General features: G+C 36.0%; 2 protein-coding genes across 2 annotated transcripts in view; both read right to left on the bottom strand.

Annotated features, from left to right (window-relative positions):
• The window catches only part of LOC123323010 (glutamate receptor ionotropic, kainate 2), a 540,373-nt gene that overhangs the window by 71,314 nt on the left and 449,512 nt on the right, over positions 1-19,547 (bottom strand). The window contains exon 12 of the mRNA XM_044911184.1: positions 10,491-10,748. Coding sequence (XP_044767119.1) covers positions 10,491-10,748 — 258 coding nt within the window. The remainder of the gene's footprint in view (positions 1-10,490; positions 10,749-19,547) is intronic.
• Positions 17,185-18,342, bottom strand: LOC123323009. Its single transcript, XM_044911183.1, has 2 exons — positions 17,356-18,342; positions 17,185-17,293 (listed from the first exon to the last, which is right to left on the bottom strand). Exon 1 carries the CDS (start codon positions 18,276-18,278, stop codon positions 17,640-17,642), a length of 639 nt encoding a protein of 212 aa, XP_044767118.1. The 5' UTR covers positions 18,279-18,342; the 3' UTR covers positions 17,185-17,293; positions 17,356-17,639.

Genomic DNA, 19,547 nt, shown 5'->3' with positions numbered 1-19,547 from the left:
CTAGAATGAAAAAAGTTGCCAAGAAAATACATTAATGATCGAGTCATTCTCAGCAACGGTCTATTCATTTCGGGCACAAAGTTAGGGTTGACGCCTAAAAGAACTCAAGAACTCTTCAATTATAAGACATAAAAAGTTATTGAAAAAAAAATTTGGCCTGTTGGAGCATTTTTTCATAGAACAGTAAATAATGCAGGTGTTAATTTTGTACGTCACATTTTACTGACGTAGGATAAAATTTGTATGTGATTGGGCGAATAAACTTTTTCATATCGAACTACTGATTTCATGTTTATTGAGACACATTCACTTTCAAGACATAATAATTTCTTTATAACAAATAAGTCGGTTACAAATTACTTTCGAGATATCTACGAAAACAATTTATTTCAGTGAAAATAATAAATATAAAGTCTCCGAATCCTTCAAAATAAAACCCGACTGTTCAATGTTGACACTCTCCTGAGTATCATTTCATTTTCAATCGAGAAGAGCCCTATTTCTTTCATTGAATGTTGAAATTTTAGCGACTCCTATAATTTGTTGAACCCTGAAAACAGATATTTCCCTATTGAAATGCACAATTATTTTGAAAGTTTCGTTTTTGTGGCTCTGCTTTCACAGTATGTGATCCGACATCATTGCAAAAGCAATAGGGATATGCTGAATTCAGCAGGTATTAACTGGGAACATCATTATTATTCTATTGAGACCTGCATGCAATCAAAAGTCTCTTGAATTGTTTCTATAGCAACACATTTCAGTCAGCTAATCATCGAATTGGTAAAGGCAGAACTATGAATATTTAATAAATGGGGTGTTCGATTTTTAATATATTATCAAGAAGCAAGTTATATTTCCAGTTGAATACTCATTTTGTTCTAGGAGAAGTATAATAAAAAAATGCGTTTTCATGAAAGAGAAATCTCTTGCGGAGTTGCAATTTTCATATTCCAAAAATTCTCGAAGTATGAAATGCAAATTCAGTTGAAATGGCCTATATGCCTGTGAACAAATGTGAAGGACTTAGGGAGATGATTCCTCGATGAAAATAAGCAGGGGTAGTCCCTAAAAATTTTTTTTCGAAATCGACCTCCCTTCCAAGATACAGCCTTTGGAAGGCGTGACGGGTTGACATATTTTAATTTTTTTTACAGGTTCTAAAAATCACTAATGGCCGTATGCACCGTTTGATTGAACGAAGTTTTAGCTCTAAAACGACGTGTAAGCATAGAATTTCTATGGAAAAAAAGAAGTTTTTTTTTAAATTGCTAATTTTAAAATGAGATTATATTCGTTCGATACGATTGAAGCCTTTAATGATTCAGCATTTCCAAGGCTTCCTTACCGATATCGAAGTTTTGAGTCTATAATAAGCAATCTGTTTTCTTCTCTCTTTGAGAATGAACACATTTTCATTTGAACTAATAATTGACTATGAAAATAGTAGAAATTGTTTTGAGGTTTCTTAAAACTGAAACAGTAAGTAAATCAACGTTGATTGCACCCAAGAAATGCGAAATCATAAAAAGAAATAACGATGTAGGGGCTTACAGTAAGATCTGAGAACTGAAGTTATGTCGTTGCAAATTGGCGAATGCACAGACAAAAAAAGACGATTGAAGGCGTTGAATTATAGTTCCTGAGAAACCAGAAGATTCATAATCACAAGTCTTATGAAAATTATTTGGAAAAACCATCACCTTTCATTTTCTGAATCCAAGAAGCTGTGTTGAAAAGTGTCCACGAATTGAATTCACTTCATGGTAATCAAGTTGCAATAACGCTGGTAATGAAATTGATATTGTTACTCTTTGTAGGACAAGAAATAATTGATTTGTGAAAATTGTGATTCATTTCTGTCAAGATGATAATAATCGTCTAATTTCGATCAAAATCTTGAATTACAAACGATAATACCTACATAAAAATTCATTTAAACATGAAATTATTAGCTACACTTCATTCACTTTTATTTTAGCACTCGGTTGGCCATGAAAATTTGAGACATTTCACTCTGTATAGTACGAAAATGTGGGGTTGGGACGCTAGTCAACAAACTTTTGGGTTTTTAAATCAACGTTATGTTGCCCGAATTGAATGTTAATAGTATATAATGAAATATCTCACACCATTGTATGGTAGATGAGATTTTGATAATATTTTGATAATATATATATATATATTTTTTTTTTCACGTACAACGGGCAACATATATATATATATATATATATATATATGTTATATGTTATGGCATACTTTATTGCGTCCTTTCAAAAAGCAACCTTATTGCGTCTCCCAGAAATACGCTACCTAGGTGGAATCTGATCGAAGTATATTAATCTACGCAAAAAATTACGTAATTTGGTCGTTTCAGATCTCAAATATCTTTATTAATAAAGAAGTTGATATACGCACATTATTGCGTCCTTTCATGGTCCTACCATTATTGCGTCCGGCGTATATTTTGTTTTCATATGTAGCACCATGCTGCGTCCGAATTGTATTCAATTTTTCACCATTAGCATGTTGTTGCGTCCAGCGTAGTTGCCACATATGTTTTAGAATCTGGTACAGTAGGAATATTCGAACTCGATGACGTGATCGTATTATAACATTGGCTCCAGTTATTACAACTTTCATCTTTCAAAACACCTCTATATTTATGATGGCTATCATCCTTAGTTTGTGGACTGCTCACTTGGGGAATCGTATTTCAGAATGTTTCAAACACTCTTTAAGTGTATTTTTGTCAAGAAGAGCTTTAGTGATTATGTAATAATTTTAAAAACGTTATATATTTCATTTTCGTTTTTTTTTATAACAAATGAATGTGAGAGAGTGGTGCTCTGGAGATAACTTAAATTAGGAATGCATTAACTGCACAGTGGTTAGTTTATCCTACGTTTATCCTACGAACAATTTGGCAGTCTGGAGAGTCACTACTCTCTCAGGGTAGTTAAATGGACGGCAAATGAAATTCTCGAGTTCGATAGAAGGGTTTGAATATGAATCGTAGCTTGCATCCTAGCTCTTCGATATACAAGAACTCTCTTTGCTTATAGGAGGACGAAATCATTGAGCATATCCTCAGTGACTGCCCAGCGGCAGACAAGGTTCGCTCAGGCTGGTTCTAGGGGAACTCATGAACTACTCCTCCTCTGTTATCACCTCTTCCCTTTGGAAGATGGCACTGGAGGTAGAAGTTTAGCTCTTTGAGCTTGTTTGTGTGCCACAATAGACCGCTTTGGTCGCGGTAGCAGGTCTGGGGGATTCGACAGATGCGCCGAACAAATTGTAACTGTAACTCTTCGATACAAAGGATATACTTTCCTCGAATGCAGGAAGACAGGGGTTTCAAGGTTTGCAATACCACCAATACACAAAAGTTGGAAATGGAAGAAGATTATTGAGAGGTCAAGACCCACTCAAGGGAATAGTAGCTCATCATAAAATCAATGTCAAAGAGCTGGAGTGCTTTGGTGAAGCTAATATCCGACATATGAATAGATCTTGAGCTAGTAAGAAAATCTATCACGCCAGCAGAACAAAAGATATTAGAAAGCCAGATTAGACAAGCAAAACTGAAGTTTTCATTCGAATATCATATGAGTAAACATATACTTTATATATTTCAAGATTGAAAGACCATGACTTGCTGTAAAAATCATCTTCTGCTTTTCTGGAGTCGGCTGAGCTGATGTCGGAAACGGGAGGATTTGTTCATCAAGATGGAGTGATACTAGATACTAGAATACTAGGTAGTATAAGAAGAATATAATGCAAGTGGTCACCTCAACATCTTGCAGGGCTAGCCGTGATCGACGAAAACTCTTATGCACATCTTGTCCGCTTGCAGAATTCATACTTTATCAGGGTATATAGAGAGACACAATGCGAATTCCTTACTTCCATCTGAGAGAAGTTTATGGCATAGACAAATAACCAAAGCTCTCATTTGTACCTCCAAAGACCAAAGCAGTTTTTCAGAATGATAAAGCTCGCATATATTGCAATTAGGCTTTTTCAACAACTTGGCATATGCCAAGTTGTTGAAAAAGCGTGTATATACATGCAATAAAGCTCCATAAAGTTCTGCCAGAAAAAGAGCTCAAAGAATTTCTTGTGTTGTATTCCCTTCGCTGGCAAAAATAATGTGGTAGTGAACGAAGAACAGAAAAGTGAAAAATACAAAGGATCAATGTTCGAACAGGGGGCTTCATACCCAGGGCATAAGTTTGAATGGTAAATCTGATTGAAGAATTTTTAGATCTGAGAACTAATAACGTTACAGAATTGGAGATTATTCTGGCCTGCAAAACTCTGGCAGAATGAAGAACTATCTCAAGAACATGGGGACAACACCTGGTTCTGTCACTAGGGCAACAAAAGGGGTTCTGGACGTAACAATGGTCAACGCAGCGTCCAGAAGAAGTGTTAAAGCTTGGGAAATGGTGACCAAACCATCAATCTCTGACCATAGGATAATCGAATATAAAATAACAGAAGAGGAACTGATCCACCATTAAGATCCATCTGAAGCAAAACTTACAAGAGTTCGAAACTAATTGGCCTAACCTCTCGCATTACGATCTGGAACAAAAAGTCGATCAGGGAATTTTAGAGGCCTTCCACTCCAGTTATCCACTCCCGGAAGTTTGAACAAGTGAGGATGCATCTAATTAATCCTATTCGTGCATGGGCTGATGCCGACGATTTTAAAATCTTTGGTGATATAGGCTCTATTGAAGACTGCGTTTTCTGCAGCGTGCTTTGTGGACTGATTCTTGATTTGGTGTGGCAGAAATCAACTAATTGTTGCTCAAAACATTGAGCATTTTTGAGTGCAATGTCGCCACGTACACCAGGAAAAAGAACTATTTACTGTATAGTTATAGTCTTGATGGCAGCGTCCTGAGCAAAAAAACGGAGATAAAAGACCTTGGCGTTGTTTTGATCAAAATTTCACATTTGTTCCTCATGTTAATCATTTACTTGGTACGAGGCCAAGGTTGTATGAATTCATCGTGCGTAATAGCATATATTTTCTGATCCGGAAACCATGATTTTGCTGTTCAATACATTTGTGACGAACAAACTGGATGCATTGCTTGGAACCCAATATACGATTGCCATACACATCACAATGACATATATTCCGAGAGCTGGCGACGAAAATCGGCAAAAGATTTGTAATGGATCATAATTATATATGAGTTAGTTTTGATGGTGTATGTGAATCAGTACCCACGCTAAAAGGTCAGGTAGTGGAACATCTGACGGCGACGCTCTTTGATTTATATAAAATTACAATATCCGTACTTTGGGGTGACTGCTGACTGCCTCTCTTCTATTGATATGTGGTCTGAATATTTTATTCACAAATAATATATGATATTTGAGCAGTAAATGCAGTTTCAGCCAATACAATTCTTTTGAAACAACATCGTCAAGGCAGCAACTTATGTGGTGTACTGAGACACCGCGTTTCACTAAAATGAGATCTGACCACTTTTTTAAGTTTTCTGTTCTATGAACTAGTGACAGTTTTCAATCATTACAAAATACTTGTAGAGTGTGTTGTAATTTCATATACCTACATCAAAGCGCGTCGCCGCTAGGTGTTCCACTACCTGACCTTGAGAGTGGGTGCTGACTTAAGTACACCCTCAATACTAAATCATATTAAATTATGCGCCAGTACAAAACTTTTACCGAATTTCGTTGCCAGCTCTCGGACTAATGGAGGCTGTTCAACGTACGCTTGTTCAACCTTACTACGCCCAGAATAAATATATTGTTTCAGTCATATGTGTACAATATGATTTGTTCTAAATTCAATCAGATCTCGCATCTCTGTGATATACACTTTGACAGACAGTCCTTATTAATTAATATATTACACGGACACTACATATATACAAGAGTTGACATAATTTGTAGAACTTTTTAATTTTTGTGGTAATGTCACTTCTAATCCCACAGCACACAGAATACAAAAGGTCATAGCAAAAGGAGTAATCAACCCCACAATATCGCTCAATAAGCCAGACAGATAATACACCGAAGGAGAACAGGAACGATCTTTCAGTTTTTCCAAAACAACCTTCACAGGTAGTAAACCGATAACTAGAATCGATACAGCAATATAGACCAAGAAGAAGGAAGATTGGGATATTTAAAAGACGATGTTTGCTTCAATCTATATAGATCACCAGAAGTGTGAAGAAAAATCCTAGAAGAGATTCGTCTTCATGTTCTGAAGATAACCAGAAGCTGCTTAGAATGAGTCATATACACAGAAAATGGACAAGGACAAAAGTTCCCTTCACACCAAAATGGGGACCCACAATCTTCAAGAACAATTAATTCAACATCGTTTCTATTGAAGACGATGAAGAAAGTAGTAGATAACAACATAAGAACATAGAATCTGGAGAATACACCAATTCACAAAGGCCAGATGGCCTACAGACGACCGATCAACAAAAACTGCTCTGTATGACCGTATGACTCTATAGCTAGGTTCCTGGTCCCTCGGGAACTGAAGGAAATGTAGAGGCGGTTTAAGGATACACTACATCAATCCCTAAAATCAGTTAATGCTAATCATAACTGGGAACAACTAGCGTTAGACAGGTCACAGTGGAGGTCTTTGGTCCACAGTTATAATGGAGAATCGAGAAGGATACAGCGGCGGTCAGATCTGGTTGGAGACTATCCATGCCCTGAGTGTGGAAGGATCTGCAGGTCACGGTTGGGTCTCTTTAGTCACAGGAGGGCACACAATCGCAACTAGCACTAAGAAGTTACAAGTCTGTTCGAATTTTTTTTTTTTTTTTTTTTCTTCTTCTTTTTGTAGATTTATTTCCGGTAACGGGATACAGCAATGAATGAATGAATGAATGAATGCCTCTAGCAACAAGGGAAGTTGACGTTTATTCATCCAGTGGAATAAAAAAAATTTAATTCACAAGTGAAATGAGATGACATAAGATAAGCGGATAAAGCGATACCTTTCATGTCAATTTATAAATCCGATAATTCTCTGGAAAGTGTTATCGTTTGATTTCTAATTGAAGTGGAATGAAATTCACGTGAGAAATAATTTTTTTTCATTCGAAAAAATAATAATGACAATATCAGTCAAAAGAACACCATAAGGGCACTTCAATGTGACCTGCTATTGCTCTAGAGACAGAATCCAATTATTCACCTAACAGACTTTCGGGATGACCTTGGAGCCTAGGAAGCTAAATCATTTCAGTTGTGCAAATACAACTTGGTTTACTTGTATACACAGTTGCCAGATTTAGGACGCAACATTATGCGTCGTGTGAAAGATGTATATTGACTGTATATCAGTTTTCATCATTTGAAGCGCCCCCGAAGCGGAATTTGCGTGAACTAAAAATATACTTTAGGTTTCATGAGAAGCACTTTACTGCGTCTGGAGATATGTTTTTCAACATAGAATAACTCTTTTATCAAAAGATGAATGAAATCTATAGTTGTTCCAAAGATAGCTCTCGACGTCCTTCACGATTTGCGACCACCCCTGTCGTTGAATCCCTCGAAATACCAGAGAAACCTTCGAAAAACAATGCTGCGTCCGGTATACGGACGCACTATTATTCAGGACGCAATAGTGTATGGCCCAAAGACAATGTATGGACGCAACATAGTATGCTGGATAAATATATATATATATATATATATATGTTGCCCGTTGTACGTGAAAGTTTCAGTTATTACGTATTTTATCACAATGTCGAATCTTTTCGGAAAATATGTGACGAACATAATTGAAGTTTATACAAACTGATTGGAGGCTTACTAAATCCAGTTATTTGCATGTAAAATACATGAGATCAGTATAATATCATATTATGCACTAGCTGGAGGAAAGTTATTGTTCGTTATCTTCTTTGGCTAAAGTTTGAATACGTTACATCAGTTGTAAATTTCAAAAGTATTAACCCGAAGATGAAATGCATATGATGCAGTGGTTGGGAATGGGTATCTCCCGAAGGAATTAACAGATAATTCCAAGAATGTTAAATTCTTCAACAAAAATCATCTTGCATCAATATAAGTAAAAAGAATTAAAGGAAGTTTACAGTCAAGATGAACTTCAACTTTGAACAAAAATTTTACATGAATAAACAATTAACACGACAATTGGCGCGTATTTCTGGCTGTTCATCTTAATACATTGATATAATAATAATAATTAGGTATTCATTGGTACCTTAAGACATTCACAATGTATAGGACAAGTCAAATGAAAAATAGAAAAATCAATTTTCGGGAACTTATTCTACGATGACATTCATCGAAAATCCTGTAGTAAACTTTTCGCATTAATTCACTCAAACATAAAATTCTCAAATGCCACCACTTTTTTGGATCTCTCAATAGAAGGACATTCTTTGTCATCCTCTTCATTCACAATCTTTCTGATTTTGGAAATATTCAGCTGACATATAAGTCGTTTAGATTCAGATGAAACATTATATAAATTCTCTTACATTGAATATGTTCGCTACCGTCTGATGTATTGTGGATTTTAAAATATCAGGGTATAACTATTTGAATGAGCAGACTTGAATTCTAAATAGCACTTCCTGAAACCCTGTCTCTTTTTTTAATCACTTTCGGCATTTTCGTAATAAAAATTGATATTAGTTGTGGCAACGGCGTTATGACATTAACGACATTTCATGAGTGCCAACCTTACTCCGTTCTAGTTACAAAAACTTCAGAAAATTATTTCATGGCCAACCGACTTCTAAAATAAATGTGAATGGAGTATACACAAAAATAGTTTTTCTTGTCGAATTAGTTAGCGTCGTAGGTATAACCAGTAAAACTTAGGAAGGATATTGAGCGATAGAAAGAATTCTGATCATGGACAATGGAATTTCCAGTTTGAAATATTCACTAACGTGAATATTCTTAATTTTGCAACTTATTGTTGAGAACAATTCAGACCACCCTTGATCAACAATCTGAGTGCATAAATAATGGCATTAATTATAGACTGAATATGTAAATTTCTACGTATACTCCATTCAAATTTATTTTAGCAGTCGGTTGGCCATGAAATAATTTTATCAAGTTTTTGTAACTAGAACGGAGTAAGGTTGGCGCTCATGAAATGTCATAACGCCGTTGCCACAACTAATATCATTTTTTTTACGAAAATGCCGAAAGTGATTGAAAAAAAAGACAGGGTTTCAGGAAGTGCTATTTAGAATTCAGGTCCGCTCATTCAAATAGTTATACCCTGCATGATATTCTAAAATCCACAATACGTCAGACGGTAGCGAACATATGCAATGTGAGAGAATTTATATGTTTCATCTGAATCTAAACGACTCATATTTCAGCTGAATAATTTCACAATCAGAAAGATTGTGAATGAAGAGGATGGCAAAGAATTTCCTTGTATTGGGAGACCTAAAAAAGTGGTGGCATTTGAGAATTTTATGTTTGAGTGAATTAATGCAAAAAGTTTACTACAGGATTTTCGATGATTGTAATCGTAGAATGAGTTCCCGAAAATTGATTTTTCTATTTTTCATTCGACTTGTCCTATACATTTTAAATGTCTTAAGGTACCAATAAATACCTAATTATTATTATTATATCAATGTATTAAGATGAACAGCCACAAATACGCGCCAGTTGTCCTGCTAATTGTTTATTCATGTGAAATTTTTGTTCAAAGGTGAAGTTCATCTTGATTGAATTTTCGTTTGATTCCCTTTACTTATATTGATGCAAGATGATTTTTGTAATTATCTGTTAATTCCTTCGGGAGATACCCATTCCCAACCACTGCAACATATAGGTATTTCATCTACGGGTTAATATTTTTGAAATCTACAACTGATGTAACGTATTCAAACTTTAGCCAAAGAAGATAACGAACATTAACTCTCCTCAAACTAGTGCATATTATGATATTATACTCCTGTATTTTCCATGCAAATAACTGTTTTGGTATGCCTTCAATCAGTTTGTATAAACTTCAATTATGTTCATCACATATTTTCCAAAGAGATTCGACATTGTGATAAAATACGTAATACCTAACAGAAACTTTTAAGTAGAACGGGCAACATAGCGTTGATTTAAAACCCAAAAATGTTTTGACAAGCTTCATAACCCCACATTTTCATACTATACAGAGTGAAATGTGTCAAATTTCCATGGCCAACCGAGTGCTAAAATAAAAGTGAATGGAGTATAGCTTTATCTTTATCCATGAATGAAATGTAAACGTTGATTATAGAAATACCAAACGATTTTTGATACATCAATTCCTCAATTATTAAATTTGTAAAATATCTACCAATTCACTGAGTCAGAATATGCTTCCGAACGAAAGACAGTTCATCGTAGGTCATCATGAACAAGGCTCGGACATACTAAATTTCACGATAATACACATGCAACATGCAAGTTAGAACATGCTCGCAAACCTTGGGATTCAGCCCCGACCCCTGTCTCAAAAACGTTCCAGTGATGAACCAAAAGCTATTCGACACAGAAAATTGGTTCTCCACTATATCCGAGTCCTGATGACAGGGATGGGGGTTGTTCCACTCGTACGGGGAGAACCTAGCCATGACGAAGAGGGTGAATGAGACGAGCACGTAGGCCGCCAGAACGTAGAGCCAGATCTCCACAGCGAGCGGATTCATGAAGCTGAACAGCCTGGCTGGTTGACTTGTGGGCACCTGAAATTCACTGGATGAGCTTCTTCTGATTGAATGATGACAATTCGTTCAAATTCGATCAACGTTAAAGCTTAGTATTCATTACTGTAAGTTGTACAGGGTGGGCAAATTTCGATATTTAAGCACTACAGCTTTCAAACCAGAGGAGATAGACAAAATCTGATACCCCATTCTCGTTCTCTTTTTCTGAGAAACTAACAAGAGTAGTAGTCATTTTTGGCCACCTTCTTTTGTTTTCGAGTTATTAGCGAAAATTGGAAAAATGGCGATTTCGAAATAAATTTATATCTCCGCTACTACTGATGATAGAGCTCTGAAATTAAAACATTATAGAGGCAGTTTTTTAAGTAGAATCCAGTGGCGTGCTTGCCTTTTTAACAGGATCTTCAATTACGAAGCTATGACCCAAAGTTATGTTTTTTTAAATAGGAACACTTCATTTCTGTGCAATTTTTCGAAAGCTTGATTTTTACTGATTCCAAAAATATATAACATCATATGGTTTCTATCGATATAAATAATAGAAAATGGTCAAAAACTTATTTTTCCAGTATTTCTATGGTTTCTACTTTTCATGAGAATAGAAAAATGTAGCATCTTATGATTACCACAGTCTCCTTCTATTAGTTCTTTCTTTTCTATGCTTCTTACTCAATTTCTCCAAAATTCAAATTTTGTGGAAATTGGTAAAAAGCATAGAAAGGATGACATTGCCGGAAGGAGACTGCTCTTGTTATGAGATGTTCAATTTTTCTGTTTTCGTCAAAAGTTAAAACCATAGAAATATTGAGAAAATAGTTATTTGACCATTTTCTATTATTTATATTGATACAAACCATGTGATGTTATATATTTTTGGAATCAGTGAAAATTAAGCTTTAAAAAAATTGCATAGAAATCTAGTGTTCCCATTTAAAAAAACATAACTTTGGGTCATAGCTTTGTAATTAAAAATCGTGCTAAAAAGGCAAGCACACCACTGGATTCTACTTAAAAAAGTGCCTGTTTAATGTTTTCAATTCAGAGCTCTATCATCGGTATTAGCGGAGATATAAATTTATTTCGAAATCGCCATTTTTTACAATTTTCGCTTGTAACTCGAAAACAAAAGAAGGTGGCCAAAAAGGACTACTACTCTTGTTAGTTTCTCAGAAAAAGAAATCGGGAATGGGGTATCAGATTTTGTCTATCCCCTCTGGTTTGAAAGCTGTAGTGCTAAAACATCGAAATTGGCCCAGCCTGTACATGTTATTGCTTGAATTAACATAGAAAAAATTAAATCCACGAGTGGAAAATAATTGCAGAATCATCATTTTAAAGCTAGAACCTTAAAAGCAGAGGGTCTGGTGAAAATTAACGACCATAGTCTCTTCGACATTTTTAAATACAAACAATAGGTTTATCTTATCTTCACATTCCAATTTAGAACAAAAAATAGTTGAAGTGTTTTGAAATGACTCTTGAGAGATTCTCAACTAATGTTGGCTTGAGAGCAAATTAGGTACTTATACAGGGTGTTCCATGAGTCTTTGGCCATAGCGCAATGGTGAATGCAGGTCAGCTTTTCAGAAAACTTGCTTGTTTTGTATCCGAAAGCTATTCGTTTCGGAGATACGGGGTGATTCATGAATATTGGCCAAAAGTTGGGATAGCCATAACTCTGGACTGCAAGGTCCGATTTCGATCAAATTTTATGGGTTTCTTCATTTCAGAAAGCTCTTCCGAATGGTTCATGAAATATCAATATTTTCAGGGCAGTACTCAGAGTATCATGATTTTTCTTTCAAGCCCCAATATCTATACTTTTTACATCCCTCACAGAAATTTCGTTATTGCCATGAAAAACAACATAATTTATTCTAAAAAATTCAATTTTCACTTTGCATGGCACACTTGTCACAAGGGAATAGAAACCGGACGAATTCATATTTAATGTCAGTTTTTTCGAAATGCGGTCCTGTTTTTATTCCTTGGGTGATAATATTTATTGTCCTTTGCCGAGATTCTGAATTATGTTCCATTCTTCTTCATTTTAAACCCTCAGCACATACTGAGTGTTCGTAAAAAAGTGTTTAAAGTATGCAAAGTGGAGCTGTGAATTCTTCTGAAATTACATATTGAATTTAGATATAAATGATGTAAAATCCTCTTGGAGAATGTAATCCCTAAGTGTATTTGCTTCATAACACACATAACTACTAAAATTTATTCTTCCGAAAAACCTTAACCTTTTTATTTCCTTTCATAAAACAACAATGAAGGAACCGAATGAATTCATGTTTAATGTAATTTTTTCGAAATGAGGCACTGTTTTTATTCCTTTGGTGATGATATTTATTATCCTTTGCCGCGATTTTGAATTATTTCCAATTCTGTTCAACTCTTCTTCATTTTAAACCCTCAGCTCATACAGAGTATTCGAAAAAAAGTGTTTAAAAGTAGGCAAAGTCGATCTGTGAATTCTTTTGGAATTACATATTGAATTTAGATACAAATGCATCTTGGAAAATATAATCCGTAAGTGTATTTGCTTAAAAGCACCCATAAGTATTGAAATTTATTCTTCAACAATGAAATTGTGCAATCATGAGAGATGTTCGAAATGGAGGTCTTCTATCTGAACACATTTCCTAGCGCTTAAAATCAGATTATTTATTGCCCTTCCCATCAAATCGGGATTTTGTTTAACTTCTGCACAGGCTTCTTCTATCCTCTGCCGCAAATGCTCCCGTGAAGTTAGAAGTGCCTGTCACTTTTTCACGCACACTCATAGGGAACTGAGGGTTTAAAATGAAGAAGAGAATTAAAAAAAATTCAAATTCTCGACCGGAGACAATGAATAATATCACCAGTGGAATAAAAACGGGACCGCATTTCGAATAAATGACATAAAACATGAATTCGTTCGGTTCCTTCATTGTTGTTTTATGAAAGGAAATAAAAAGGTTAAGGTTTTTCGGAAGAATTAATTTAATAGTGACGTGTGTTATGAAGCAAATACTCTTACGGATTACATTCTCCAAGAGGGTTTTACATCAGTTATATCTGAATTCAATATGTAGGTAATTTCAGAAGAATTCACTGCTCGACGTTGCATACTTTAAACACTTTTTTACGAACACTCCGTATGTGCTGAGGGTTTAAAATGAAGAAGAATGGAACATAATTCAAAATAATTCAGAATCTCCGCAAAGGACAATAAATATTATCACCGAAGAAATAAAAACAGGACCGCATTTCGAAAAAATGACATAAAATATGAATTCGTCCGGTTTCTATTCCCTTGTGTCAAGCGTGTCATGCAAAGTAAAAAATGAATTCGTTAGAATGCTTCATGTAGTTTTTCATGGCAATAACGAAATTTCTATAAGGGATGTGAAAAATATAGATTTCGGGGCTTGAATGAAAAATCATGATATTCTGAGTTCTGCCCTGAAAATATTGGTATTTCATGAACCGTTTGGAAGAGCTTTCTGAAGTGAACAAACCCACATAATTTGATCGAAATCGGACCATGTATTCCAGAGTTATGGCTATCGCAAATTTAGTTCAATATTCATGGATCACCCCGTATCTCCGAAACTAATAGCCTTAGGATACAAAACAAGCAAATTTTCTGGAAGGCCTGGATGACCTGCATTTACTATTGGGCTATGGCCAACGACTCATGAAACACCCTGTATATCCATTTCATCTACAGGGTGAGTCTGCGACTCGTACAAATGTTTCAACAGTAGATTCTATAGGTCGAAAGAAACACTTTTTCCCTATACCATTTTTTCCGATTCGGCCATGATAAAAAGATATAGCCATTTTAAGTTTTTATAATGAGCTGTGCCACCCTTCATTAGATAATACTTACACATACCAATAATTTAAATGCTGAATTCTTTTTGAACAAGTGAAAAAAATAGAAACGTACATAAAATAATAATATACAAACACTGTTCTATTTGGAATACGCTAGTTGATATCCACCTTAACAGAATCCATTCTCGTGAATATTTTTTGAATGAACAATAATTCGAAATGCGATCCCGCATCCGATATGAGTTCCAATCGTGTACGGTTACACTGTACTTCATGTCATTCGGTAACTTGGGAAACGGGACTGAAGGCTACTGAAGTGGATTCGATTTGTGGACGCATTTTATGAAATTCTAGTCCCATAATCCAGCAACGTTTCCAACGAGCCAATTTCTTTCATAGTTAGGCTATGAAGCATGAAATGTCTAGGTAAATATATAATCCCTTTCAGGAATTCTGAAAATGAATTTTTTACGCGTTTGATGAAATCCCGTTCCTGTTATGGCCGAAGCTTTGATGTCAAAAAAATATAGGTACCTACACACTTGTTTCAATATGATTCAAAAACATATACGAAATAACACGAAATGATGAATCTATTTTTAACCGTGCGTAACGAACATTGAACTCGAATATATATACACGGTGTATTTGGAGGTGAGGCTTTTTTTCAACAGAAGGTAGAACTGGTCAAAATGAAGCGTTTCACCAAAAATCACCTATACAAAACTTTCAAAATGACAAAGTTGAGAAAAAAATTGAAAATGATTATTAAAATAGATCCTAATACGACCCTAGACCAATTGTTAGCTGAATTATCGCAAAGCAGAGGGAAAAATCTTAACTCCTTATTCGACCATGTGGTTTCGTTTAGGATATTGGCTCGTTCGATATTCACGTGGTAATGAAAATGGAAACTTAGGATTGCCGAATTGTTGTCATTATTTTTTAGTAACTTACACGATTTTATGAAATGGCTCATTTCGTTACCAACTGACAGAAGAGACTTAGGACACAAAAATAAAACATAAAATCATACTTAAAAATCTCACCAATAAAATTCGTCCAAATTATTCACTAATTCTTTCATAATGAGCATCACAAACTTCTTGTTCGAACATTCCAACAATTGTCGTAAAAATGGGATGAAATGGGGACACATCATAGCACTTTTTCAACATAACTTATATAAGCACTTTCAAGAAACTGCCTCGATTTCCTATTTTTTTTTCACCTTTGCACGATACAACCATTATGATTCTCTGAAAAGTGATCTGATGCATCTGATCCAACGAACTTGGTATACTGAATCATTCATTGTCCAACCATATGTTTATAGTTTGTTTCGTTTTTGCAATGCTGGAGTCACCTTACACAGTGAAATTTTGTCGAAATTCTAGGGGTTGTATCTCAGCCATCTTGCATATTTAATATAGACAATTTTTGGTTAAACGACTTATTTTGATGAGTCTCGTCTTTGAAAACACCCAGTATATTCTTTTGATACAGAGCAAACAGCCAACAATAATTAGCATGTGTATTATGAGATACAGTTTTAGCAGAGGTTAGCGTAAACGGAGGTACCATACAATTTAGTGTATGATACAAAAGCTTAGGGAAAAACCTCAGTAAAAAAACCCTTTCTCCCCATGAGTGTAGTGAATTGTAATGATTCACGAAATAAGCTGAAATATTTTATATCGAAGGGCATTTCCCACGACAAAAAGGAAAATCCAGTAAGTCTTCTCTAAAATACCAGAAACTTTATCTGAAATATAGAGAAAACAAAAGTAGAAAAAGGTAAAATAATAAAATTAGAATCAATGTGTCAGATTGACCTAAAATTGACAACCCAATTCAAAAAAGATTAGGAAAATGCATGTAAAACCATCCTGAAATTTATAAATCGGACAATGATTATAACCATAGATTATTCATGGTTCCCCGCATACACAACTAGGGCTTTCAACTGAATTCCACCTGAAAAGCATACTATTGCAACGTCCGTGACCTGTTCTTATACGATTCAGAATACACCATATTTTCGTGGGAAGATCAAAACCAGGAACTTTATTAGCGGGATCAGTAACTAATTCTTTGTTGAAAATAGTGCACCTATTCCATTCAGACTGCCAAAGGTCTTTGTCCCTTATATTCGAATTGCAGAAAGAGTTGGACCATAAAGATTTACGCGACTCTAGTCTTGGAATCGTACTTTCTGGATTGTAGAATAGAATTGGAAACGAGTTGGGACAGGATTGAAATTTATTCCAGGAATTCATAACCGCAGTCTGTCTACGAATATGAGGCGGTACAATGTTTGAAAGAACTGGTAAACATTGAAGAATATGTGAAGATCCAATAGTTTCAGTTATCGTTCTCATAGAAAGGTTCAGCTTCAATGAGCATCAATTTTTTGCACATGAGCAAGATACGGTTGCCGTTTGTAGAGTAGCTGTAGCAGCACCCCATGAAGTACCAGCTATCTTATGCAGGATATTATTCCTATTTTTTAACTTCAGAGGCAAATTTTTCAGATGGGCTTCGAAATTCAGCGAGTAATAGATGGCAGCTCATGACCGTAGGCTCAGGCAAAACCTAGATTGAGGAGAGGATAATTATATGCCTTATTTTTGGTGAGAACTTTATTTATTTAATCAGACTGCAAAAACACGTCTGCTCGACTAGTTTCGGTGAGTTAACACATCACCATCTTCGGGAGCCAAGTAACAAGACGACTGCAACGAAAGGAAGAGAAAAGTTCGTGGAAAAATATCGGAAATATATGTGTTCAACTTACGATGCAGCAGTCCTGTCATAGCTTTCCAAGTGGGCAGAAAAATCGACCGTCATACATATTTGTCAACATATAAAAAATATAACAGATACAAAACTAAAATTCAAGTCACAAACTTTGAAAATTTAAAAAGAATTTTCAAGTGAAGTGAATACACAAACAAAACAAAACAATAAAGCTACGGCACGCAGGTACACCGCCGTCAAGACAGCTGACAGATTGACAGAAGGGATCGACTCGCAGTCAGCACAGAGGCGGCGCCGCAGAAGGATGAAAGGGTAACTCCTTCAGTCTTCCGATGTCACGATCCTCTCTACATTTGGCTCCCTCTTAAGAACATCAAAGAGGCGGGGGAAAACGTGTGTGGACAATGAATTGAGAGTGACCATAGACACATCGTCGATGTGGCAGAAAATCTCTATCTCCTCCAACACGGACTGTCTCAAACCGAAGCCAGACGGGTGGATGATTCTGGCGTCCTTTTCCGGATCGAAGGGATGGTTGTTCAATCTCAAATGCCTGCCAAAGATAGACTTGTCGCAGTTGTCCCTTCTCTGACTTCGAAGATGTTCGCTTATTCGTTGTTGTAGAGTTCTGCTCGTTCTGCCGATGTAAACCACGTTACAGTTAGGGTCTCCGCAGGTCAATTTATAAACGCCGCTCCGTTGCAACAGTGGTACACTATCCTTGTTGTGCACCAGAAGATTGTACAGGGTGTTGGGGGACTTATAGGCCACTCTGATGTCGTGGTTGTGGAAAACATTTCCCAATCGAGTAGACAACGGCCCGATGTAAGAAAGCCTCATGTATTTAGTATTGGGCGTATGCTGTTGGAGGATCGAAGCCTCGTTGTTCAGGCGTTTAATGTCTTCTTTTCTTACCAAAGCATCGACCCATCCCACGTCGTATCCATTACGGACCGCCATATGTCTGATAATGTTTAGTTCAGACTGGAAATCCTCGCTTGAGAGCGGTGTGGTAAACAGTCGGTGTACCAAGAACCTTAGTCCTGAAAGGCGCTGGCTTAAATGGTGGGATGAACTGAAGCTGATAATGTGGTCGGTCTGTGTCGGCTTTCGATAAATACTGAACGATATTCTGTTGTTCAGACGTTTCAGTTTCAGGTCTAGGAAAGGTATTTCGGAGTCTTCTTCCAATTCCATAGTAAAGTTGATATTCAGATGTAAACTATTAAGCCAACATAGAAAGCTGTTTAATTCATCGCGATCACCTGTCCAGCAAACTATCACGTCATCGACGTATCTATACCAAAATAATATATTCTCCCTATAGGGATTGTTCATGTTATCAAATACTAATTTCCTCTCGAAGAAAGACATGAAGATCTCGGCGAAGCTCTGAGACAGGGGGTTACCCATTCCGAGACCGTCCTCCATTCTGTAAAATACATTTTCAAAAGTAAAGTAATTCTGCCTTAAACACAACTCGACAAGATGAAAGATGCTGTCGCAGTGTTCGTTGTCTAAAGGTGATGTATATAGGATGTGTTTGAACAGAAGCATTGTCTGAGACAAAGGAATACTCGTGAATAGGTTGGAAACATCGAAGGAGACCAGAATTGCGTTATTAGGTATGTGGACATTTCTCAAATTTGCAACAAGCTCGGTGGGATTCGCAATACTGTATGGAGACTGATATTGGAGATGAGTGTGGATATAATTACTTAGCCATCGCGCCAATCCACTTGCCAGAGTGCCACAGAATGAGAGAACCGGTCTTATGCAGATGGCTGGTTTATGTATTTTGGGCAAACCGTATAATCGGGGAGGAACGTGATTCATTGGCAGAAATCTCTTATAGCTTTCACATATCTGAGGTGCGTAAGTGTTGACGATGCTGGTGAAGTCTTTAATATATTGTTTTATAGGGTCATTTTGCAACCTAACGAAGCCATTTGCTGTGATATACTCTAATACCAGTGACCTGTACTGGTCCTTCGGCATAATCACTACGCAGTTTCCCTTGTCAGCCTTTGAAACGAAAAGATTATTGGTGGATATCTTCTGTCTTATCGACTTTATAATGGATCTAAGATTTTTGTGAGAAGAGAGGGGTGATGTTCTTTCCTTATATTTACTTAAGATGGTATATAATCTGGAGGATAATGCGTTGAAGTTTTCTTTAACTATGGAACGAGTGGCACACTCTAAATCTGCAATTAAAGACTTAATTCC

The sequence above is a fragment of the Coccinella septempunctata genome, chromosome 1 (genome assembly GCF_907165205.1).
Source record: "Coccinella septempunctata chromosome 1, icCocSept1.1, whole genome shotgun sequence".
NCBI lineage: Eukaryota > Metazoa > Arthropoda > Insecta > Coleoptera > Coccinellidae > Coccinella > Coccinella septempunctata.
This window is presented reverse-complemented; position numbering and strand designations above follow the sequence as displayed.